The sequence below is a fragment of the Mauremys mutica genome, chromosome 1 (genome assembly GCF_020497125.1).
Source record: "Mauremys mutica isolate MM-2020 ecotype Southern chromosome 1, ASM2049712v1, whole genome shotgun sequence".
Lineage (NCBI taxonomy): Eukaryota > Metazoa > Chordata > Testudines > Geoemydidae > Mauremys > Mauremys mutica.
The window spans coordinates 8,192,781-8,219,938 of record NC_059072.1 but is presented as its reverse complement, the minus strand read 5'-3'; the positions used below and the strand labels follow the sequence as shown (position 1 = coordinate 8,219,938).

The 27,158-nt window shown below is 41.3% G+C and overlaps 1 protein-coding gene across 3 annotated transcripts in view; it reads left to right on the top strand.

Moving 5' to 3' along the window:
- LRGUK (leucine rich repeats and guanylate kinase domain containing) overlaps positions 1-27,158 on the top strand; it is an 83,603-nt gene that overhangs the window by 18,222 nt on the left and 38,223 nt on the right. For all 3 annotated transcript variants that reach the window (XM_045004792.1, XM_045004959.1, XM_045004875.1), the window contains exons 7-11: positions 2,668-2,811; positions 7,794-7,874; positions 9,677-9,763; positions 11,219-11,325; positions 23,985-24,104. In XM_045004792.1, coding sequence (XP_044860727.1) covers positions 2,668-2,811; positions 7,794-7,874; positions 9,677-9,763; positions 11,219-11,325; positions 23,985-24,104 — 539 coding nt within the window. The remainder of the gene's footprint in view (positions 1-2,667; positions 2,812-7,793; positions 7,875-9,676; positions 9,764-11,218; positions 11,326-23,984; positions 24,105-27,158) is intronic.

Here is a 27,158-nt window from a genome sequence, read left to right as displayed (position 1 = left end):
TCATTGTAAAAGCCCAAAGTACATTTTTCCACCTCTTCCTTTAATTTTAATGAATAATGTAATTGATATCTTCAAGAACTTGAATCTGAAAATACATATCTACATGCTTAAGTTTATACACATTAAGAGCGAATAAATACATAAGTGTGTCATGTAAAGCAAGTTCTTTATTTTTATGTCCATAACATTTTTAATTTGTTTTTCTGTGCTAAAGTACAAAATGGCACTGTAGTATAGAAAAGAATAGTTAAATCTTACATAAGTCAAATGCAATTGTTCCTTTTTCACTTCTTTAACTAATTAGCTTATTTTAATATGCACTAAAATGTGTTCATTTTTAATAGTGGACAGAGTAATGAGCACTCTTGTATTTCAGGCATACCATTCTTTGCAAATCCCTCAGTGCCAATGAATCTGGAACTCTGATGGAAGTAGAAAAGATTGACTCAGTGGAAGTAGAAAAGATTGATTCAGATTGAGAAAAATCTTAAATTAAAAAAACTGAAATGAATTATAAACTTGTTGAAAATTACATTTTCAGAAAGATCTCTTCTCTTTATACAGTTTTAAAAATACTTATTCATCCTTTTCTTTAAGTAGAAACAGAGCAAGTCACCTAATTTCTCTGTTTCTGGTTCCCCATCTGTAAAAGGGGCTAATAACACTTATGCCTAATTAGTTGTATTTGAAAATGTTTTGAAGGTGAGAACTGCTATGAAACTGCAAAGCATTATTAATATGACCACGTTCTGTATTTTCATATTTCCATGCTACTGTGACTGCTCACATAAAGACTTCTCTTTTTTCTTTAACCAGCAAAGTAGGTAGTCACATAAAAATGATGTAAATAGTGAAATTTCAGTGTAGCGTCTTCTTTCACAAATTCAGTTAAGATGCCAATAGACTGTACATGGCAGTCCCCTTTGATTCAGCTTTCTTTTCCATTCCCTGTTGAGCTCTTTAGGAAAGAAAATAGAAAGGTGTCAAGTTCAGAAGAAGGAGGTATCAGTAATTGTAAATACTGCTTAGATACACCAAAGAGCCCATATTCTGCCCTTGGTTGCAAAAAATAATGAGTAGTGCTGTCATGAACTGGATGCTGAGGAAGTTTACACTTTCCAAAAGAGGATTCCCCACACAACTCCCTTTGGTGCACAGAATTTTGTGTGCACTGTTTGCACAGCACTTTGCAACTACAACTCTTAGCTGTACCTTATTGAACAGAAGTCTCATGAGAAAGAGGAAGGGAAGAGATAGTCTCCTTGCTTTTAATAGTCCAATCAAAGATTTAAAAGTCAGGAAAAATGTCAAGGGCAGACAACTGGATCAACATTGCAATCAGGGGCAGCTCCAGGCACCAGCGCTCCAAGCGCATGCCTGGGGCGGCAAGCCACTGGGGGCGCTCTGCCTGTCGCCGCTAGGGCGGCAGGCAGGGTGCCTTCGGCGGCTTGCCTGCGGAGGGTCCGCTGGTCCCGCGGCTTCAGCAGACCTCCCGCAGTCCGTCGAAGCCGCGGGACCAGCGGACCCTCTGTGCTTGGGGCGGCAAAATGTCTAGAGCCGCCCCTGATTGCAATCCATTTATTTATTTCTCTAGTTCCTAAATATTTAGTAATAGCATTTGAAGTTCCCAAATAGCTTTCAGCATCAAGTGACACTGGTGGAATGAGATGCGTAGCTTTCAAGATTATGGGTACAGATTGTGTCAGGTGGAGAGCCCATCTCGGTAGCTACAGTAATTGGGGCCCAAGATTAACGCACAAGCTAGCATACTACATCATGCTAGGAGTTGGTAACAGGAATGGCTGGATGATTGATGGGGCTTCAAGAAATGAAACTACCTGGAACCTACTCAGAAACATGTGACCACCTCATCTCTTTCCTCTCCTGGAGAAAGAGGAATTAGACCTTGTGTGGTGTACAGAGAAAAGCTACTTTAGGGGGCCCCAAAAGCACCAAGCAATCCCAACTACCAGATTCTGATATGCTTCCTTACAGTAATTTCAGTGGTGGTCTTCATGGAGTGAGCTACTACCCAAACTAGAGGTTTCCTTAGGGTAACACCCACTGAGGTGAATAAGATAAGTTGACACATCAGAGAGCTATTGTTTCGGGCTGCCTGCAGACTCAGGAAAATAACAGTGGTTTGATTTATGTACAGTTTACATTTTGATCTTTTTGCAGCCATATAGGTAACAAACATAAAATTTTTAATAGATGAAAATCTTGGCTTCTGGGCACAATTCTACAGTGGTGAAGGGATTCTGTAGCCACTTCCATGGCTATGAAATTGCAGAGAAAATCAGGGCCCTGTTTATTTTACTGACACGCAGCACCAACCTGCTACTTAAGGTAGTGCACTGAAGATAAAAGAGTCAGGAGGTTTCCCCATTTGTTACTTCTTGAGCAGAATGAGAAATTATAAACTGGCATCTCAAGATGAGGATGGGGTTAATATGAGGGGCAATGTTATTTTCATGCAATGCTAATGTTTACAAGACCCAGGAGAAGAGAAATGGCCTGTCCTGTTCTACTAAGACTCAAAAAGGTTTTTAAAGTGAACACAGAAATTACCCATTTAGACACTAGGATGCTGTTCCTCATCAGAAACATTTTTTTCACCTATGAAAGCTTGTGAGGACTTATTATATACTTTGGATTGATTTTCAGTGCTCTAACCAGATTGAGAAGATAACCGGTTTGGAGGACCTGAAAGTCCTCCAGAACTTGGACTTGTCCAGTAATAAAATCAGTAGCTTAGAAGGTTTGGAGGAGCATGATCTACTAGAAGTGATCAACCTAGAAAATAATCAGGTAACATCCTGCATATCAATCTGAATTGCTTTTAGCTTTACCGTCTCTTTCTGAAATTTAGCTCTTTGAAGGTTCAAGTAAAAAATCCCATAACACTACAAGAAAGAAATGGCTTTCACTTTATACCCCATTCTGCCACCCTTACTTATGTTGAGTAGCACCTTACTCCCTGCTCTTGTTTAATTGCTTGGACTAATTTCTATTTATGTGGGTAGCTCTTAGGGAGCATTTAGTTCTCATGATTGTGAAGGATAGACAGCATTCCCTAGAGTGGACACCACAGGGATACCACATTGCAGGGAATGGCTGCATAGGCGCTGACTCTGTGGGCACTATGGGACTGGAGCACTCACAGAAAAAAAATAATGGCAGCTCAGCACCCACTGTCAACCCAGATCAGCTCCGCCCCCCCACCTAGCGCCTCCTGCCCACCATGATCAGCTGTTCAGCGGTGTGCAGGAGGCACTGTGGAGGAGGATTGGGGAGGGGACGAGGCAGGGTGGGGGTTAGGCTTGGGGGAAGTGGTGGAGTGGGGACGGGGCCTGGGGTGGAGTGGCAGTCCAACACCCCAAAGGAAATCACAAAGTCGCAGCCTCTGAATGGCTGTGCTGCCTTCTTCCATCCAGCTGTGCCAGAGAACCTCAGCTTATACCTTAGCTACTCCAGCACCCAGCCCCAACAGATCTTGCCAATGTCCCTCAATCCTGCAGCATGCAGGAGGTCAGACTGGATGATCATGATGATCCCTTCTGACCTTAAAATATGTGAGCTTCTCCTGGGCCTCTGTCAGAGAATACCAGTCATGCATACTGTAAAATGGCTTTTGTTATACAGATAAATGTTCACTGGAGACTAGGGTCAGACCATTCAGCTCTTTTATATCTGTAATCTTAACAAGGATTTGAACCTTGAGCCCTATAGGCAACGGTTAATCCATTAACCCAGCAGATCACTGAGATACCAGGAAAAGACCCTCAGTGGATGAAGTAATATATTTTATTGGACCATCTTCTGATGGTCAATTCAATAAATAATACTGCCTAACCCACTTTGTCTCTCTAATATCCTGTGACCAACACAGCTACAACACTGCCTACCTCAATGGATAAGTCATTCTTCTATCAAAGCCCAGACTTTGTGGTTATGATCTTAACCCACCTGAAATTATGTATTTAAAAATGTAGGCAAATAAAAAGCAACAATACAAACTCTAAATTGAAATATTCAGATTATTCTCCCAATTTTCAGGATACACCTGCAAGAGTTAACATCACCATTGTGAATTCTCTTTATAGCATCATATTAAGGTCAACATTTAAAGACACGTCAGTGTTTAAAATCACACAAGGCAGGATGCTAACTATAGTATGGTCATCATTAGCATTAATAATGCCGCCTCCGTTGCCTCATGTAATTTTCTTTGTTCTCTAAAGCAGGCAGAAGCTATTAATTCTGCCTCATCAACATTTGGTTTATGTCCTCTTTTAATGAAATGTTACTGAAACTGAGCAATGGATTGCCACCTTTCCAATATCTCCTTCTCTAGAGCAGGGGTGAAAGTAATTTACAGGACTTACCAGTACTGCCAGAGTCTTGAAGGGGGAGTGGCCTCATCCAGAAAAGGCGTGGCCTTTAAATCAACCTGGGGCTCCCAGCTGCAGAGGTGGCTGGGAGCCCCCGGGGCTCATGGGCAAATTAAAGGGCCTGGGGCTCCGGCCGCCGCAGAGCTCTGGGCCCTTTAAATCCCCACTGCAGCTCCAGCTGGGATTTAAAGGGCTCGGGGCTCCCGCGGCTGGAAAATATAATGCAAAAGGTGCACCAATTACAATCTTTTAGCAGGTTTCAGACTAGCAGCCGTGTTAGTCTGTATCCGCAAAAAGAACAGGAGTACTTGTGGCACCTTAAAGACTAACAAATTTATTTTAGCATGAGCTTTCGTGAGCTGCAGCTCACTTCTTTGGATTCACTTTTAGCAGATGCTCAATATTCCTGCATAAAAAGAGAAATCAGAATCCTATTATATCAGGGGTAGGCAACCTATGGCACGGGTGCCGAAGGCAGCACGTGAGCTGATTTTCAGTGGCACTCACACTGCCCAGGTCCTGGCCACCAGTCCGGGGGGCTCTGCATTTTAATTTAATTTTAAATGAAGTGTCTTAAACATTTTAAAAGCCTTGTTTACTTTCCATACAACAATAGTTTAGTTATATATTATAGACTTATAGAAAGAGTCCTTCTAAAACGGTTAAATGTATTACTGGTGCATGAAACCTTAAATTACTGTGAATAAATGAAGATTCGGCACACCACTTCTGAAAGGTTGCCGACCCCTGTATTATATAAAATAGGAGGATTTTTTAATGTAGCCACAATCAAAACATAGTGACATTGTTACTGCAGCAACATGGTTACTGGAGTAAGTGTGCCTGTAGCACAAGCAGCTTTGCTTGCTCCAGAGATGATGCTTTTCCAGGTGAACTGACTCACATACTTATTTTTCTTCAGGAAGATCAAAAAGCTTTTAGCATCTCAAGAAGGAATCATTAAGGGGTCGCAGAAACTAAGAAGAGGTCAGGTGGGGCAGGAGGTCCTATTATCAGGAGTTGTCTGACAGTTGGCTGAACACCGAGTAAACACTATCCAGCACAATTTCAACAGTAAAGCCTGGTGCTCAAAGCTGTGTCATGCAACTTGTTTTTAATTGGTTAATTTTGAGAGTCCTTGTTCCCCAAAATTCAATTTCAGAAAAGCTTGAACTGAATGAAAGCTTAAAATGTCTGAAACAGCTGGTCTGTGTTCTCTGAATCCTATATTAAGAGAAAAACTAAATGCGTCTGTTAGAGATCCTAGTGTGCAACCCTCTGGCCACCCACTAGGCCTACTGGGAGGAGAATCCAAGCCTCTGAGTTCTGGATCCCTTGGGGTGTGTTAAACTCCTCAACCCCAAACAGAGTCAAGCCTTCACCCCAATCTCTGGCTTCCGAGGCTCATTTTCAGGGTGCAGACCTTCTATCTGGCACCCCCCTCTGAATGCTGAAATCTGCTGTCTACCCTCCTAGCCCTTCTGGGCACAGCGCCGACCCTTCGGACTCTCCAGTGTTTAAACAGAGACCCCTTCCAGAACTGTACCCAAAAGGTGTGATGCTTCTGGGTTACAGTTTAGCCCTCTCAGGGGCATGCAGTAGTTGTGAAGCAATCAACACACACACACTTATTCAGTCTATCACCTTTATTCATTTTATATTTAATCATGTAAAGCACAGGTGAGTACAGACCAGCAGGCCACTTGTCCAATTTTAAACTGGGCTGGCCTGCTTTTGTAATCTTTGTCCCTTGTCAATTCTTTTGTTCTGCCTTTTGGTATTTTCTCACTGCTCTCAACCTCCCGCATCTTCAGACAAACGGGGGAAGTGTCTTCTCCCAGCTACAGCAAACCCATTTGCCCAAGGTATTTTAATAGAACATCATTCAGTGCACTCACCATTGTCTCTGGCCTAGAAGAGACATGACACAGCCTTGCTAACTCAGAGTAGATTTACATGCCTATAAACTTTTCATGACACAGTAGATTCTTGATACAATTTAATAAAATCATTCACAATTCAGAAGTGGTACAGACCAAACCCACACACCATCACGGCATCAGTTCAGGACTCTATTAAAATATAAAGCACCCATACAAAATAAAGTGAAATAAGTAGGCAAAGATATAGGGTGACCAGACAGAAAATGTGAAAAATCGGGACAGGGGGTGGGGAGTAATAGGAGCCTATATAAGAAAAAGACCCAAAAATCAGGACTGTCCCTATAAAATTGGGACATCTGGTAACCCTACAAAGATACCATTTTTGAAACAGTACAGAATGATTTAAAAGATTTACATTACCTGGCTCCCACAGTGACGATTTACAATCCAATTTTTCAAAAGTGGGCATAATGGTCTTATCTGCAAAAAATGTATGTGCAAAAAAATCCATACTTGTGAAGGCATATATGATTGCATGGGCAAAGGGATAATTGTGTGCACTTGCATGTGCAGATAATAGGGGTGGGGTGACTTCCTGATTAGGTGTCATTCTACACACAGATCCACTGTTGGTGCATCTATTCAGAATCATTCAGTATCTTGTGTTGTTTTTCAACACAGCTAATGTATACATGTCGTGTTTTAACTGTCAAGTCCTGTGATTGGTCATAGCATTCAAAAGCAGCCAATCATGCAGGTTTTAGAGTGAGGGCCCTCACTATGACTTTGCTTTGGACACCAAATGAAAAAAAAAAAAGTCCTTTACAGAAAGGGAGATTTTTTTCCTGCTTGTCACTCTAAACCCGCAGGAACTGACTGCAAGCCGCAGTCTTTCAGGGCACCCCATTGCCTGGCTAGTTCACTTCAGCCAAAACTACACCTCTACCTCGATATAACGTGACCCGATATAACACGAATTCGGATATAACGCGGTAAAGCAGTGCTCCGGGGGGGCGGGGCTGTGCACTCCGGTGGATCAAAGCAAGTTCGATATAACGCGGTTTCACCTATAACACGGTAAGATTTTTTGGCTCGTGAGGACAGCATTATATCAAGGTAGAGGTGTACTACTATCTGATAGCAGTTTGTTTAATGGCCTGTATGAAATGTGGTGGTGGTTCTTAGAGTATTTCCAGTGTCTCCAAAAAAATAAATAAATAAATAAATAAATTGGGCACTTTGCGGTTTGGCAAGATACTATGCAAAAGGTTGGAGAGAGCTATGTCTTTTAAAATAACCATCCAGTCTCGCCTAAGCAAGTCACCTAAGCATTATGGAAGATACATGAGTTGTGTGACAAGAAGTGTGTTACTGCATGCCATGGATATGTGTACACCTTTGGTAGGTGTAGTGAGGTTTTCGTGTCCACATTTTAGTTTGGCACCGAGATGCTTTCTCCCCATAGTTATCTTACGCTATGTGGCTTTTTACTGATATTTTTTCTGTGAATAACTAGATTTCTGAACTGGGTGAGCTGGAATATATTGAAGACCTGCCTCTCCTCAGAGTGCTCAATCTGTTAAGAAACCCAGTACAGGTAAGAAAAAGGTGAACAGGTGCCCGAAAATGTACTTGCAGTGAATACTATTAGTTCATCCTATGTCAAAGTGTTAGAGATATGTATGGACAGAATAGATGCCGGGCATGCCCCTCTAAAAATATGTAAAAACTTTAGGGCCCTGATTCAATTCCCAATGAAGTTCATGGAAAGGATCCCATTAATTTCAATGGCAGCTGGATCAAACCCTGAGTGAACAGCCACCTTTTACAACTGCCTCTCCTTGGAATCACTGTAGCTCTGTCAGTCCCAGGATATTAGAGAGATAAGGTGTTTGAGGTAATATCTCTTTATTGGACCAAACTCTGTTGGTGAGAGAGACAGGCTTTTGAGCTTACACAGAGCTCTTCTTGTGTAAGCTCGAAAGCTTCTCTCTCACCGACAAAAGCCTCATCCACCTTGTCTGTCCATGGAATGGGCATCTTTCTTTCTTGCTTGCTTTTTTGCTTGCTTTCTTGCGTTCTATAGATTTGTTTCTCATTCAAGGGCCCTACAATCTTCCCTGTTTAATGAGCTAAAACAGCCCATTTGTCAATGACAGAAATCTTTAAAGTGGAGTAAAATCTTATGTACTGACTTTGTACACCATGGATTTATAACTTGTCCTAGATGGTGCTGAAGATTAAAGGTCCTAGCACCCTGCTTTGATGATTTTAGATCCTCTTTGAACTTTGCAGTGTTTTCCAATGTCTGGGGAAGAAATATTAAGGGCTTAACTTCTCCCTCCTGTTTCAAGATAACTCTGTCGATTTCTATGGTGGCTTCCTTGAGAATAGTCTGTTGTTGCATGCAATGGAGTGAACATAAAGCAATGTTTGAAATATACCCCCTCTTCCTGATCTTGCAGCATTCTGCATCACTTCAGAAAAATTCTGGATGGGTGAGGAAGGGGCAACACATATAGAACGTTATCTGTGATTATATTATGTCCTGCAAAGTTGCAGAATTGGGTGGGGGGAAGTGGAGCATAGGGACCTATGAAAAGTTGGGGAACCAAGGTCAGGGGGTCAGTTGCATCCCTTGCCTCATAGCAAATGATGCCCCAGCCCTTTTATATCACAATAGACAAAGCTCCTGAGAGCAGAATTTTACCCCATTAAAATGCGTCTCTGTGTGTGCGTGCGTATTTTTTCCAGTTAATTTACAGGGTTTTCAGTTACTTGTGAAAAATAAACAACAATTATCTTAAAACAGCTTTGAGACTGTCTTTGAATTTTAATGGTTTAACAGGGCCTGACTTTTCTCAGAATTAATATGCTTCAGCAGGTTGTCAAGATGTCAGCTTCCTATTTAATTGTTAATTATTCTTTTTTATTATGTATCAGACTTATTTTTTTTAGTGATTTACAAGCATACATAGTGATTATATTTTATACTCTAACTTTAAAGAAAAGTTCCCATAACACTTCTTGCAAGATTAGTGGTATTAGCCGTGAGTTATTATCTAATTCCCATATGGGTAATTACTTTCTGTCCATCTATGTTCTCTGTACATTTTCAGTTGGATATGGTATTATTCTTCAGTTCCTGTTCCAAACTGTTATACAATGTTGCCTTAAGCTGGTAAACAGCTCTCTGGTTTCTTTCTAGAGGCAGCTGCATTTCAGTGGTGGAGGAAGTGATCAGTTTATGCAACACATTGAGCTCTTTCGTGGTGAAAGACATTATACATTATAAGATGATATGTTAAAATGGCCTTTGGGATATTATTTGCTATCTGAATTTAAACATTTATAGATGTAAAAGTGAAAACAACTGAATGCTTCTTTTATTTCTACCAGGAACAAACGGAATATTGGCTCTTGGTGATTTTCATGTTGCTCCGACTAACAGAGCTGGATCACAGGAAGATTAAAGTGGAAGAAAAGGTATATGGCAACCGCTGGACACACCGTGTAATTCTGGAACGGTGCTAAATAATCCTGTTTCCTTCTGGGCAAAGGTGGTAAATGCAAGTTGTTTTCATAAATATTTATGTGGAGATAAAAAAATGCGCTATGTGAGGGGAAAAAAATTCCCCACACTCTAGCCAATAGGTATCAGTTCAGTTCAGTTTTGCTTTTAAGACCCTGACATCTGACAATATATTTGTTGTATTGTCAAAAGCAACTCTAGTTTACCAATATACAATTCTTACGTAAAGATTATATTCCTTAATGAAAAAATAGATTCTAACCGTCAGAGCAGTCCCTAGTTAGTTGTTTAGATTCGTTAGTTAATATTTGTAAAGTGCTTTGATGTAATCACCATGTTACTGCTATTATTTTCTTAAGATATCTCATACTGCAAAGTGAACTGTGTGAAAGCTATAAAATACTAGTCATTCTTTTAGCTGTTTTTATTAGTTAGGATGTGATTTTAAAAGAGCCTTCTGCAAGAAATAACTGGAGGGACTAGTTGGTAACCTGGCACTGTGTAGAATGTTTCACTTCTGGGGCTCCTTTTATACTTACAGGGGAGCTGTATTTAGAAATACACGATTCCTGGGCACCAGAAGCATGGGCCAAACCCATATTAGAATCATCAGGATTAACAATTTGCTAGCCTAGGTTGGAGTCTTGGACAGAACACTTCCTTTACAAATGGTCCTTAGCTTGTTCAGTCCAGCCTTGTCACCCATATTAGAACTCTTTTCAAATATGATTCCCCAGCAAGTGTAGACAGGGCCCAGATCACTGATTTAAATCTGCCTGGGATGGAGTAGCCAAAAGGGCTACCATCTGATCGCTGTGGTTTGGTGGCCTGTATGAAATGAGTTGGTGGCTCTTAATCTATTTTCTTATGGGCTGCTGTCTACATAAAAAAAATCCACTGATCAGTAACAGGATTAGAAGTTTCAGCAGAATGGACCAAGAATAGAATGGACTTGGAGACTGACATCCCCTCTCCCTCCTAGATCAAAGCTGAAATACCTTTTCAGGACCATTGTGGAGGAAGCTTGCACTGATGGTACCCCTGATTTCACTTTTCTTTTCACCAGCACTAAGAACAGAAAAAGTAATGAATAATGAAAATATAGACAAAATGAGGGTGTACTTTATGAGCTGACCCCCTTCCCTTAGCCTTATCCCTCCAGCCAAGAAAAGATAGAATAAATTAAGAGAAATGGTGAGTTAGTTTTGGGTGCTTTCCACCTGTTTCTTGAGCTGAGTTTAAATTTCCCAAAAAGCTTTATATAGTCAAGCAATCATAGACAAGCCAGATATAACGATTGCCCCTTGTAAATATGAAGCCATCATTATTCAGACTACTTTATTCAGGGTATTGCAGGTAAGAAGAATGACATCACTTTTCCCTTCCTATGCCTCTAACTCTGGAAACAGGTTGCTGCTGTGAACAAGTATGATCCTCCTCCAGAAGTAGTTGCTGCTAAAGATCACATGACCCATCTTATGTACAGCATGATTCAGCCACAAAGGATCTTTGACAGGTAATCTTATCTTCAGTTCACATCTGGCCCTGTAGGTGGCACTCAGGTAAAGCAGAATATGTTGTTATATTTAGTGGGACATTTCTCTGTCCCTCTTCCACCTTTAAATCAGCCTAACAAAGAGTAGGCATTCTGCAGTCTGCTGTTGTCAGCCTGGAAATTAGGCATATCCTGCTTGGTTGAATTGATTATGAAATGAAGTTAGTTGCTCACCTTGAAGCTCTGAGACAGATTGCCCACAGCTCTGTTTCTTTTAAACAATCTGTTGAAGCAGATGGCCATTTGCACCATAAATGAAAGATGTGGAACTCTATCAATACCCAGTGGCAATTTAAAAATCTCTAGAGGGAGAAGAGAGCTCTAAAATTTATCTTCTTTTTACTCTATTTACTTCTTCCCTTCAAACTCTTGGCATCCCATTGTGAGCGAAATAGCTTTACTTTGCAACTCAGAGCACAATTTACACGCCCAGAGCCAAATTTTCAAGCTTGCATTTATGGAATTCTGTCCAGTTCTGCATTTGGAAGGGAAAGGTGTTGACTACTGGTTAAAGTACAGAACTGGGAGTCAGTTCTCAGTCCTATTCCCCGCATTGCTGCTGTCTTGCTGTGTGACCTCTCTCTGCTTCATTTTCCATCTCTAAAATGGGACTATTACTCATCTACCTCCCAGGGATGTTGGGCTTAATTCATGAATATTTGTAAAGTGCTTTGAAATACTCAGGAAAGGTGCTGTAGATCTGCACAGTATTATCATTAAGGTCAAGATTTAGGCACTCATTATCACTTACGTTCCCAAAAGCCTACTTTAGCACCTAAGCACCAATTTGGGCACCTAAACACATAACTGGGCACTCTGACGTAGGTCCATACTTTAGTAGTCCTGAAATCTACATTTTTAGAAGACGCTCATTGTGATTCCGACAGTTAGAATGGCTTCCTCTCTATGGCCCTGATCCTGAAAGTTGCTGAGCATTGTCTCCATGGCTCTGTTGCTCTCAAGGGGCCCAGCTGCCTGCAAAAGGCAGTTAGCATCTTGCAGGATCGGGCTGTAATTGAGTATTTCTTGAATAGCACAGTTGCTTTGCCAGAAGGCATCCATGCTTGGCATCCCTTGCAACACAGACGTGGGCCCAGTTCAGGTATTTATGGGTGTATGTATGTGAGTTCAGTGCTGGAGATATGCATGTCTGTAAACCTCTGTATTCAGTCAGAAGTACTGTATAAACAAACAGGTAAACATATGGTCTGGCACTTAAGGTAGCAACCAATAATGTTAATTAAGCTTTGAGTGCCTGCCAGTGCTCAGCTGGAAAAGCACACACTGCACTCATTAGTGAAATCTTCCTAATGATGATTTTTTCTAATTTTCTAAATTAGAAAATGCTCCTTGTAGCCACATTTTTATAGTTCATTTGCAATAATCTCCTTAGATCACATGCAGGACATTTTCATTTATTGTATTATTAATAATTCCATTAAAAAACTATGTAAAGAACTGTAAAGTTAAATAGTTGTACACTCAGCAATCAGGAAATGTCAACATTAACATTAACATTGTGCAATGCCCTTTCTGTGTAGGCAATTCAATACTGTCTTTAATTATAGACCATACTACTATTTAAATAATACAATATAATATGTGATTTTTTTTCCTACAACTTTAGATACACATGAAGGCTAAGTCACAGTCTGTAGTACATGGGGAAAAGAAATTTTGTCATAGTGGGGTTTTCAGTCTAGCAAACAAAGGTATGAGTTCAGTATAAAGGCTGGAAGTTGAAGCTAGAGAAATTAAGATTAGAAATAAGGCACCTTTTTTTTTTAACAGCGAGGGTAATTAACCATCAGAACAACTTAACAAGGGTTTTCCATTACTGGACATCTTAAAATCAGGATTGGATGTTTTTCCAAAGATATGTTCTGACTCAACCACAGCTATTGGACTTGAAGTCCAATGGTCTGTGTTATACAGGAGATCAGACTAAATGATCACAGTGGTCCCTTTGGACCTTAAAATATATGAATCTTTGTGAACTGTGTATTACTTTGAATGCTAAAGCCCACAAGTTGCAAAATACACAGTGAATGAGCCAAGGGCACCACACCTTACAAGACACTTCTTACAAGGTTGCGAGGGGAAAATTGTATGATGATGTAATTAAAGACTGTATTGTAATGTGTTCTTCTTGTTCTTCTGATAAAATAGTAAATATGGGGACTTTGAGGACATGTTCCTGTGACCTAGCAACAGGAATGTATTTAAAGAAATTAGGGTTCTAAGTAAAAAAAACAAGGAGTCTTGTGGCACCTTAAAGACTAACACATTTATGAGAGCATAAGCTTTCATTTATTAGAGCATAAGCTTTCACTTATTCAGATGTATGGAGTGAAAATTACAGTAGGCAGGCATAAATATACAGCACAAGAAAAGATGGGAGTTGCCTTACCAAATAATTCAATCAGGGTGAATGTGTCCTATTCCCAAAAGTTGACAAGAAGGTATGAATGTCAACAGTGTAAAAATTACTTTTTGTAGTGCTAACAATGCCAATTCCATCAGGGTGGATGGCCCATACTCACCAGTTGATGGGAGATTACTTCTTGTGACCCAGCGAGTCCCAGTCTTTATTCAGGCCTAATTTGATGGTGTCAAGTTTGCAAATGAATTTCTGCTCTTCAGTTTCTCGTTGAAGGCCGTTTTTGAAATTTTTTTGTTGAAGAATGGCCACTTTTAAGTCTGAAATTGAGTGTCCAGGGAGGTTAAAATGCTCTCCCACTGGTTTTTGAGTGTTATAATTATTGATGTCTGCTTTGTGTCCATTTATTCTTTTGCATAGAGACTGTCCAGTCTGGCCAATGTACATGGCAGACAGGCATTGCTGGCAAATGGTGGCATATATGACATTAGTGGATGTGCAAGTGAACGCGCCTCTTATGGTGTGGCTGATATGGTTAGGTCCTGTGATGGTGTCACTTGAGTAGATATGTGGACAGAGTTGGCACCAGGGTTTGTTGCAGGGGATGGTTCCTGGGTTGGTGTTCTTTTTGTTTGGTGTGTGGTTGCTGGTGAGTATTTACCTCAGATTGGGGGGCTGTCTGTAAGCGAGGACTGGTCTGCCTCCCAAGGTTTGTGAAAGCAAGGGATTGTCTTCCAGGATAGGTTGTAGTTCCTTGATGATGTTCTGAAGAGGCTTTAGGTGGGGGCTGTAGGTGATGGCCAGTGGCGTTCTGTTACTTTCTTTGTTGTACCTGTCCTGTAGTAGGTGACTTCTGGGTAACCGTCTGGCTCTGTCAATCTGTTTCTTCACTTCCCCAGGTGGGTATTGTAGTTTTAAGAATGCTTGAAAGAGATCCTGAAGGTGTCTGTCCCTATCTGAGGGATTGGAGCAAATGCGGTTGTATCTTGGAGCTTGGCTGTAGACAATGGATCATGTGGTGTGTCCTGGATGGAAGCTGGAGGCATGTAGGTAAGTATAGCGGTCAGTAGGTTTCCGGTATAGGGTGGTGTTTATGTGTCCATCCCTTATTTGCATGGTAGTGTCCAGGAAATGGATCTCTTGTGTGGACTGGTCCAGGCTGAGGTTGATGGTGGGGTGGAAATTGTTGAAGTCCCGGTGGAATTCTTCAAGGGCCTCCTTCCCGTGGGTCCAGATGATGAAGATCTCATCAATGTAGCGCAAGTAGAGGAGGGGCACTTGGGTACGAGAGATGAGGAAACATTGTTCTAAATCTGCCATAAAAATGTTGGCATACTGTGGGGCCATGCAGGTCCCATAGCAGTGTCGCTGACTTGAAGGTATAAATCGTCCCCAAATCTGAAATGATTGTGTCTGAGGATAAAGTCACAAAGTTCTGTCACCAGGTGAGCTGTGACATCACTGGGGATACTGTTCCTGATGGCTTGTAGTCCATCTTTGTGTGGAATGTTGGTGTAGAGAGCTTCTACATCCATAGTGGCCAGGATGGTGTTTTCTGAAAGATCACCGATGGATTGTAGTTTCCTGAGGAAGTCTGTGGTGTCTCAAAGATAGCTGGGAGTACTTGTGGTGTAGGGCCTGAGAAGAGAGTCATCAAGTAATTATATTTTGTATAGATACACAATATGACACTATTTTATAAAAGAGATGACAATAGAGAGAAATCTGCATTTTACCAGGTTGTATCAGGTACTTTTGTATTATATGTCTTTTTAAGGGATATATTAGAAATATATTGAAGAAACGGATTTTATCTTCACATGCTAGGTTGACATCATTAGTCACATGTGACATGGCCTTGAGAGGGTAATAAGAACACCTGTACTGTGTGTAGATAAATTCTGAAATCACCAGTTATTAAACGTGTTTCATGGAATTCCCATCTTTAAAATGGTCTCTTTTTAATAATTCACTCACTGACTGTAATAGTTATTCCTGTCACTGGCATCTGTTGGGCTTGTTCTGTGTTAATCTGGTCCCTTCCTGGCAGCAAATGGCAGAAAGGGGGAAGGCAACATGAAAACATGGAGTAACAGTGAAGGAAGGGGGAGTTTCTTGACTTGGACTGAATGCATCACAGTAGCAACTTTTTGCTGTAGAAAATACAGGGAGAATATTTTGCATATTGTTATTACATTGACATTTTTAATGTCTCGGTGTATTTTGTAAAGATTGTTTTTGTGGCAGTTTTGTAAATATGTCTATAATCAGGATAAAAGCTATGTCCCTAAGGGTGCTGCCTTCGGGTGTTCATGCACCCTGCACCTTTGATCAGAGATTTTTGGTGGCAGTGTCCATTCGGCCCACACATGTTCCCTACACATCCTCATGCCCCGCTCTGAGGCGATATAGAGCTGTGTGGGCAAACCATCCTCAGTTCCTTCTCAACCACCTTCAGTCTGAGACTGAGTCTCTAGCATGTCTCCTTCTACTAATACTTTAGCATAGTTAGTTATAGTTGTAAATAGTTTATATATAAGGGAAGATGGCTTCCCTTTGCTTTGTTTTCCCTGTTTAGTGGGGTCACTTTGGACTCTTTATATTTCTAGGATATGCCTGGATCCCCAGTCTTTAAACATTGTCTTTCTTGTCAGGAGTCTATCCTGCTTAGTGATGGACACTCTTGGTGTGTCAAGTGTTTGGAGTATACTCACATTCCCTTGAAATGTAATATCTGTACTTTGTTTCAAAGAAGATCTCATTAGAAGAGGGAGATCAAATTCAGGCTTCTTGTGATGGAGCAAGCCTTAAAACCAGCTTTGGATCAGGGCTTTGAGAACCCCCCTGTATGTACTGCCCTGTCTACCTCTGGATTTCAGTCTCCTGGAGCTTCAAGGAGTGAGACTGCTAGTACCCTGTCTACTAACAGATCCAGGTCCCCAAGGGCTTTTAGGGGTAAGATTCCTGCTACCCCAGTTGCCTCAGGATCTTGGTCACCGAAGGACATAAAGGAGAAGTTGGTGACTACCTCAGCCATTTCAGGATCCCTGTTACCAAAAACCTCCGGGGGGGTGTCTGCATCTGTGCCTATAGTACCAAGACCCTAGTGCTCCAAGTTGGTGAAAACTGATAAGAAAAGCAGGAGTGCTAAATCTCTGGGAAAGAGGCCTCGGTCACTGAAGACTGCCAGCCCCAAAAGGAGCACTGCTGAGGCTCCAAGTGCTTCTGGTATCGTGAAGATGTCTGAGGCTGCTTCTAAGGCTCATGCTGCTACTAAAAAAAACTGGTTCCAAAGACCTCCCTTGCTTCCAGTGGTCACAACCACACTAGCAAGAAATCAGCATTACTTGACCCTTCAGTACCTGTGGTACTTATGCCCTGGACTGCAACATCTGAATATGTTACTTGGGTGTGCTCATTCCTCAAGATAGATACCTACCTCATACTGACACCAACCTCTTATGTTCTTTGGTATTGTAGGAGTTCAGATACTTAAGAGATCTGTTTCTAATGAGTTGAAATATCCACTGCTTACTGGTATCGTACACCTTTTGATACAGAGATCATCTGGGTCACCTGCTACCCACATGTCATTGAGACCTTCTGGTTCTCCAACTTCGATCATTCATGGAGATCAGTTATCACCTCCTTTAGAGAATGTGCATGAGGACTCTAACTCGGATACTCAGTTTTCAGTTCAAGGGTCTTTGAAGAGTATTTATTCACCTCTGCATACCGAAAGAAGGGAGGATAAACATCCACCACTTTCAACCAGTTCAGATGACCAATAGTAGCTATCTCTTCCTATGCCCTGTGACTCTCTCTAGCAATCTTACTGGGACCCATGGGTCCTATACTGCCAACAGTTTCTAAGGGCACCCAGTACAAACCACAGGGCACATAGGAAATTCCATTTCCCTGTGCCTTTGCTCCCTCCTCATCAAACAGAGTTGGTACAAGAGACCTTTGAGGAGCAGGAGGCAAGGGCTGATGAAGAGGTGAAACCTCATCCAAGTAACTCTTCTTCATCCCCGATGAGGCTATAATGCCCCCTCCACCTTCATGGCAGATTATTTTTGTCATTTCCAGGACCTGATGAAGTGAGTTGGGGACATGCTTCAAATTCCTTTTGAGGAAGTTCAGGACTCCCATCATAAACTCCTAGATAGTTTGTAAACCTTAACCTCGTTGCAAGTGGCTTTTCCAATTAATAAGGCTCTCTTTGAGCCAGCCACACTGATCTGGTAAACTCCTGCCATGGCACCACCTACATGCCAACAAAAAGTATTATCTTCTTTCCAAGGGTTTGGAATTTTTTTTACACAATCCACACCAAATTCCTTAGTTGCAGATGCAGTGAATGAACATGAAAGGCAGCACAACACGAGTGCTGCTCCATATAATAAGGACCAATGGCATCTTGTTCTTTCTGTTCACAAGAGCTATTCCTCTGTGACATTACAATTTAGGATAATGAATCACCAAGCACTCATGTCCAAATAGGACTTCCTGAATTATAACAAATTTAACACCTTTATTGAACATTAACCAAAAGAGCACATGAACAATTCAAAGCCATCATACAGGAAGATCAACTTTTAGCAAAAACATCCTTGCAGACTTGCTTGAATGCGGCTGATATCACAGTCCGGTCCATTTCCACCACCATCATGATGAGATGAGTGTTTTGGCTTCAGCTGTTGGGCTTCCTTACAAAAGTGCAGACTATTGGTGAGAACCTTCCTTTTGATGGCCATAAATGGTTTTTGGAGTCTACAGATGACACTCTTCATACCTCGAAGCACTTCGCTTAGATCCCGCGGGATATATATACCTGCAAATAAAAGAAAGTTTAGCAGGTCTCAGATGGCACAGAGATCTCACCCAGCTTATTATTTTACCTTCCCTAGACCACCCAAGCCACTGGCCTATGTATATGTGGCTTCTACCACAGCTGTCTCATCCCAGCCATCCATGTTGTCTAGGCACCAGTTTTGATGGGTTGGTCCACAGTCTGAACCACCCTCTCAACAGGGCCTTGTTGCTCCACCATCCCAACTTCCTTCCCCTCTTTGGATGTGGTCAATCCCAAATTCAACCTGCTTGGGAGCATAACAGCTGACAAATGGGTTTTGGAGGCCATCTAAACAACTATGTGAAACATCAGAAATTCAGGATGGTGACTCCAGCAGGTATAATTCCCTCCCCAGATTCCAAAGTTTTGTTTGCGAATCTTGACCTTCAAGACACCTACTTTTACATTGTAATTCATCCCTCTCATAAGAGGTTTCTTTGTTTCATAGTCAATCACAACCACTACTGTGTGCTGCCTGTCAGCCTCTCCTCTGCCCCAAAGATATTCCCAAAGGTTATGTCGGTCATATCTGCCCATCTTTGTCATCTAGGGATAATCATCTTCCCTTATCTCAATGATTGGGTACTCAGAGGTCATTCTTATCATGAGGTCCTATAGGCATTGCAAACCACAAGGTCCACAGCTTAGGCCTCCAACTCACTCCTGAAAAGTGTCTTTTGACCACAGTTCAACAGATAGCCATAACAGGCAAAATTTACCTTCCTGGGGACAACTTCATGAACCTAAAAAAACTCTTGCTGCAAGAATTCAGATAAGTCCTCAAACCGTGGCAAGAAATTGTCTTCAGCTGTTGGTCATATGGAAGCATATATCTTTGTAACCCAACATGCCAAATTATATCTCTGAAGTTTCCAAGGATGGCTCAGGACAGTTTACATACCAAACAAACACAGTCTCAACAGACAGGTCTTTGTTCCTGGGCAAGTTCTGGCAAGCTCAGTTGGTGGAATACCCTTCCAAGATATCTTTGAGAGTTCCTTTCTTTCAAGCTCCTCTGACTGTTGTTATAACATCAGGCATATCCCTCTTGGACTGGGGAGCTCCTTTTGGACCAGGGCAAATGGTCTACCTAAGAGACTCTTCTGCACATAAACATTCTGGAACTGAGAGCAATCAGGAGGACTTGCTCCTACATCCTCCCATTGATCAGAGACAAATCCATCAAGATCATGACAGACAACATGGCCTGCTTGTTCTACATCAATTGTCAGGATGGGACATGTTCCCCATCACTCTGTGCTGAATCGATGAAATTCTTGAATTGCCACATAGCCAACCAGATAGTCATCTCAGCAGCTTATCTTCTGAGCATTCAGAACACCACTGCTGACAACCTCAGAAGATGCTTCTCTGAGAGTTACAAATGGGAATTGGATTCTTAGGCCCTCCACAACATATTTCTAACCTAAAGGTGTCTAGAAGTCGATCTTTGTGCCACTGCAGCCAATGCAAAATGCAATAGATTCTGTTTGAGCGGGGACTTGATCCCCAATCACCAGGAGAGGCCTTCCTCATCTCATGGGTGAAATGTCTCCTTTATGCATACCTACCAGTGCTATTGCTCTTGAAAATCCTCAGCAAGATCGAGGAGGACAAGGCCAAAGTCATTCTGATTGCACCAACTGGCCAAGACAAGTCTGGTATCCTTACCTCATCCAACTTACCTCTCACCCACCTTGGTGGCTTCTGACCAGTCCCCGCGAGATGTTTCATGATGTTGGTCAGACAATTCACCCTAACCTGGATGTTCTGCAGCTCCAAGCATGGCTCCTTAATGGTTTTGTGGGTAAGAGTCTTTTTGTTCATCAGATGTGCAACAGGTATTGGTAAACAGCAGGAAGGAGGCTACGAGATGCATTTACTTTAAAAAATGAAAGAGTCTTTAATGTACCCATCAACAAGTTTCTCCTGTCTGCTCTTCTCTTTCCAATGTCCTAGACTACCTATTAGAATTGAAAAAATCAGAGCTTTCTATGACCTCTATCAAAATTGATATTCAATTTTGATATCAAAATCAAAAAACTTGAAAGATATAACCACCTTTCATTCATCCATAGAAGGTTTTTCAGTTTTCACTTATCTCATGTCAAAATTTCTAAGAGGTCTAATGAATCTTTTCCCAAAAATTGGAGACCCTACTCCAATCTAGAACTTGAACCTTGCCCTTAATTGCCTCATTAGACTACCATGCACCATGAGTGGTGGCTATCACTTCTGCCTGGAGTGTCAGGGAACTGGGGGCCTTAATGGCAGACCCTCCAGGTACAATGAAAAGGTCTCATTACAACCAGTTCCTATGTTTTTACCTAAAATATCTTCTGAATTTCAACAGATCCAAGGGATCCGTGATCTCCCTGCAAAGACTTCTGGGTGTATTATTGCTTGTTATGACTTGGCTGACATTCAACCTCCCCCCAGAGTGGGGAGCATTCTACAGGGTCACAGTCTACACAGTGGCTTTACTCAAAGACATTCCAAATGTCCCAAAGATGCTGAAATCTGCAGCGCTGCAACATGAATCTCTGTACATACTTTCTCTAACCTTTATGTTCTGGTTCATGCCGTTAGATAGGTGCTGCAGTTCGCAATGCAGTTCTCTCTTCAGTACTGGACTCTGCTCTGAAGCTCCCTCCTCTGTAAGGGGATACGGCTCAGGAGTCACCATAAGGACACTGCTTAAAGAAGAAGGAGGAGAAGGTTACTCACCTTGCGCAGTAACTGGAGTTCTTTGAGATGTGTGTCTCTATGGATGCTCCAGTACCTGCCTTCCTTCCCCTCACCTTCGGAGTCTCCCTTGTGGGACTTTGCGATGAGGAAAAAACTGAGGGTTGGTTGTTCACTGTGCAGCCTTACGTAGCCTCGGTGAAGGGCATGAGGATGTGTAGGGCACGTGTGTGGGCCAAATGGGCACTGCTACCAAAAAGATGCAGGGCGCATGTATACCTGAAGTGGAGCACCCATATGGACACACATCTTGAAGAACTCCCATTACTGCACGAGGTGAGTAACCTCTTCTTCTTCTGAGGGATTCTACTGACATCCTAACCCAAGGGTGTAAGGGTAGTCTAGAGCAGTGTTTCTCAACGTTTTTGATGCCAGGGATTGGCTTGCTGTCTTCTTAAACTGTGTCAGGGAGATCTCAGGAACTGGTGCCAATCCACAGACCGGTCGTTGAGAAACACTGGCCTAGAGAACAGGGCACTAGACTGGGATGCAAGTGACCTCGGTTCAGTTCTCAGTTTAGCCACAGAATCCCTCTGTGACCTTGGGCAAATCACTTAAATCTAATCTGTGTCTCTGTTTCTCATCTGTAAAGTGAGGATAGCACTTCCCTACTTCACGGGAGTGTTGTGATGAAGAAATTCATTAATGCTTTAGAGGCACAAAGAGAGCATGGTATTATATCAGTACCTAGACAGATAGAACTGTTTTGCTGGTGTGAGCTGATGCAGGAGAGAAGCCATTACTCTGAATTATCTAATTTTTTCCCTTCACTTATGCTTAACAGCTAACATTATTTCAGATAGATTAATCATCTACTTCTGTTGCTATTTCCATTATACACTCTGTTTTCAGGCATTTATACTCAGCTATTTTAAATCACATTAGTCTGAAGTTTGGAATCTAGATGTGATCTGTTTTCTTTAAAAGAAAACGTAAATGGGTCAAGCCGTTTACTAGTTTAAAAAAAAGGTGGGGTTTTAAAAAATTATTTCAGCTGGTGTTTGTCACATCAAATGACGTAATCTTAACATCTCTGGTAAGATTTTAAAAAACAAAATGTCTAAATTTACATTCCATATGTAGGCACCTAATAATAGGCCTCACTTTCAAAAGTGCAGAGCATCTACGAAAGCCCATTGACTTTAAAGGGAGCTGCTGAATGCTCAGCTCTTCTGAAAATCAAGCCACTTACTATGGATTAGGCTAAAATATTGTAAAAATGGGCACCTAAAGTTAGGCCTCAGTGTTTCTGCAAACACTTTGCATCCTATCCTGCAGAATGCTTCGGTCAGTGGGAATTAAGGGTGCTTAGTGCTACACAGGATTGGGCCCATAATCCTTAGTGTCCTTCATCCCATTTGTAGAGCACTTTACAAACTATCACCTTGATCCTGCAAACCCTTCAAGTCAATGAGATTATAGTACTTCCATGAGAGTTATAAAGGTCTGCAGGATTGATCCTACATATGGTCAAGACTCAATTACCCCACTGTTGAAATGTTGCCATGTCTGAGGTGGAGCTGGGCAACTCTTTAACAGTCCACAGCAACTGTAACTGAAGAGGGAATTTCAGAAAAGACAGTAAATCCAAGTTACAGTCTGAGCAGGATACACCAGGTTTAACATCCTTCTTTTTGCAAAAAATGCTATGGGATTTTTTAATGAAATATTTTGTGTTGTTTTCATGTTTAAATCATGCATAAATGCATACACTTGATTTTCAATTGCTTTCTTTGTCTATGCGGTGAATGACATGAATAGTATAGACTCAGATATTAAGGCCAGAAGGGACCATCATGATCATCTAGTCTGATATCCTGCATGTTGCAGGCCACAGAACCTCACTCACCCACTCCTGTAATAGACCCCTAACCTCTGGCTGATTTACTGAAGTTCTCAAATCATGATTTAAAGACTTCAAGTAACAGAGAATCCACCATTTACACTAGTTTAAACCTGCAAGTGAGCCATGCCAAAGAGGAAGACGAAAAACTCCCAAGGTCTCTGTCAATCTGATCTGGGGAAAAATTCCTTCCCGACTCCAAATATGGCAGCCGGTTAGACCCTGAGCATGTGGGCAAGACCCATCAACCAGATGCCTGGAAAAGAATTCTCTGTAGTATCTCAGAGCCCTCCCCATCTAGTGTCCCATCACTGGCCATTGGAGATATTTGTTGCTAGCAGTTGCAGATCGACTGCATGCCATTGAAGGTACTCTCATCATGCCATCCCCTCCATACATTTATCAAGCTCAGTCTTGAAGCCAGTTAGGTGTCCCACCCCACCCTCTAGATTAGATTAGGTCAGTTCCCTTGATGATATGCTGTTCCCAAAGACCTGTATGATGCCAGTACAAGTGTCCATTGTAGGAAGTAAAAGGAGCAAAGGGTCCCGTGGCACCTTGTAGACTAACAGACGTATTGGAGCATGAGCTTTCGTGGGTGAATATCCACTTCGTTGGATGCATCCGACGAAGTGGGTATTCACCCACAAAAGCTCATGCTCCAATACGTCTGTTAGTCTACAAGGTGCCACGGGACCCGTTGCTGCTTTTACAGATCCAGACTAACACGGCTACCCCTCTGATACTTGACATTGTAGGAAGTGTAATAGTGCCTTGTTTGTTTTCTCTCCTTGCAGCACTTTGCCTAGTCTTGATGCTCCTTACCCCATGTTAATATTAGTTGGACCCATGGCCTGTGGAAAGCGGGAACTTTCTCACAGAATCTGCAGACAGTTCAACAATTTCTTCAGATACAGGTAAATTTATTCCCTCAGTTTAAGAGACGATGGATTGTGGTCAAGGCTCAAATTGTTGCTTTATTAAAGTTAAATATTACAGAACACTGTTAAATGGTCATTGCAAGGTGTTCTGTCTCCTACTTGATCTAGGCTGTCTGAAGTCATCATATAATATCTACTTATTTTTTAATATGCTGTATAAATTATCAAGATTCCTTTAAAGGTGAACTGAAAAGCAAAATCAGCACCTTTTTACTGCTCCTTTTATCTGTCTCTCCATCCATCCATTCATCTGAACTTATTCTTTAGTTTATATTATTATGCCCAGTGTCACAGTTCAGGGCAACTGCACCTGTATTTCCCCTCAAGTTCAGCAAGGGCACCTACTCTTGGCTTCCAGCTCCCCAGCTATTGCCTTTCTGGATGGAGACCCATGGACCAGGGTGTTCCCAGGCTGCATAGTTCCCTGCCTTCCCGCTGTATTTCCCAGCACAGACAGGTTGCTCAAGGACACCTGCGTGCTTTCTCTTCAGAGTCAACAGAGTGATTGTCAACAGATATAAGTTTCCATGCAGCACTTCCTAGGCAAGCCTCCTTTAGTCTTAAGGTACAAAGCACTACAGAGAAAATGTACTAAAACAATAAAAGAACTTACATGCATCCCAAAAGCTTGCCAGAATAACCCCAACCCTAACATGGATTCTGGAGGGCCCAGTCCTTCAATCCCTACCCTGAGGATTGGGACTCGCCGAGGACCAGGGGTTCTGTCCATTTGCTGAATCAGGAAGAAGGCCGTGAGCCAGTTTAAGACCAGCCTATTTATCCAAAAATTCTTTCCTTGTCTGTCAGTCCCTGGAGAATCCAGTTGGAAATATTGTATGTATACTTTGCCAGGGGAGTGGTTTCTCTGGAGATGTTACAACCTGAGTGAATTTGCCTAATCACCCCCTGCTCATCTCCTATTTACCTTTCCCATGGAAATACATACAATTCCATGATAACACATACACAATTGCATTTTTAATACAATGAACTCCAAAGATGTTAAAACTAATTCTGTAAGGTTTAACTTAATTCAGTAAAGTTCATTCAGGGTATTGTGAGAAATTGTCAGTCTGCAACAGCCCACTACAAAAGTGTTAGGGTGCATCTATATGGGACACGTACATATTGCATCCAGAAGTGAATAGGATGCCAGTGTCATTACCGAACTATTACAATATGATTTCTGTGACTAATGCCGACAAAGTGGGAATCCTCCATTCTTCACCAGCTGTAGAGTCTAAATTTCAAGATAGTTGAAACAGCATAATATACTTTTTGTAGCTAATTCTGACAAAGCAAATGGGCATGCTTCATTCTTCACCAGCTGTAACTTCTACATTTCAAAGGTAGTTCTATATAGTACACATAGCAGTAATCTGTGTAGCCAGGTGTTACTGGTGCTCTTATCATCTCTCCAATCCTCTCTGTCTGTTTGCTACACTCACTTGTTGCATTTTGCCTTATTTTAAACTATAAGTTCCCCAGGGCAGGGACTATGTATATATCTATATACATTACTATGTATATGTACAGCAGCTAACACAATGGGGTCTCTAGGTACTAATATAATATGTCATAAGAATAGAGCCCTAAGTGCATATATAATAGGTGACAATGTAGAAGCAGAATTAGTTCTTTGGATGCCCAGCTCCATAGAACCCTAGATTGACTAACAGTGATGTTATATAATAGGCACCTCCTTAAATTCAAGTGCTGTAATATGAAGATCTGCTCTGTGTTTGTAATATGTTTATAATGCTAGATTAACTCACATGACTAGCAAGTCCAAAGGACTTTTTGACAGAAATGTTGTGACGGTTACAAGATTGGAAAAATCAAATTTGATGCACAATGAGTGCTTTGAGAGACCAGCTTGGAAATTATAACTAATTGAAAACTGGCCCGAATTTTCCAAGCACTATCTGTTTTCCAAAAGCATTGTTTTTTATATGTATTATTCCTCTAAAGTTTTATGTATGAGAAAAAAAGAGAGAGAGAATTTTAACAGAGCAGAACATTGCAACTACAAAGCAAAGTTGTGTTTTAATTATTCAGTGGAGATTTCAGCAATTTTATGGCTTACTGTTTTAAATTTCAAACATTCCACTCATTAAAAATGTATTTCATGTAAGATATCCCGGCAGTTCAAATGTGAACATGGCCTTGCAATTAAAAAAGTTGTAATGGGTAAAAGTCTTTCAAAAAAATAAATAAAATGAAATTGGACACTGAGACCATCTGGTTTGTGCTCAGGAATGACCTTTAAAGCTGGATACATTTCTAATATCTTTGAGAAAATCAAGTCTTTGAAGTTAAAGTTTTATAGGGTCCATGTGCACCACACTGTTCTCATTTGCCATAGTTCACTGATAAAATAGTGGCACACGCTAGTGCTACTACAGTTAAGGATCTGTCAGCCTCTGCATTATAAACTTAATTCCTTAGTGGTTTATAATTCAGTTGTATTAAAGAAAAGAGTTTATTCCACGTTAAATCTAAGATCTCAGTACAGGGAAAAAAAAGAATACCCCTCCCCCGACTTAGATATTTATTTATTCAGGGGTATATTAATAGGAGGGTTGTATGTAAAACACAGAAAGTAATTGTCCTGCTCTGCTCAGCATTGATGAGGACTCAACTGGAATACTGTGTTAAGTTTTAGGCATCACACTTTAAGAAAGATGTGGACAAATTGGAGAAAGTCCAGAGAAAAGCAACAAAAATGATGAAAAGTTTAGAAAACGTGACTCACCAGTAAAAGTTAAAAAAATACTGTGCATGTTTAGCCTTGAGAAAAGAAGACTGACGAGGGACCTGATAACAGTTTTAAAATATTTTAAAGGCAGTTATAAAGAGGACCGGGATCAATTGTTCTCTGTGTCCACTGAATGTAGGACCAGAAGTATTGGGCTTAATTTTCAGAAAGGGAGGTTTAGGTTAGATATTAGGAAAAACTTTCCAAATATAAATTAAGTAAGTTACCTAGGGAGGTTGTAGAATCCCCATCATTGGAGGTTTTCAAGTACA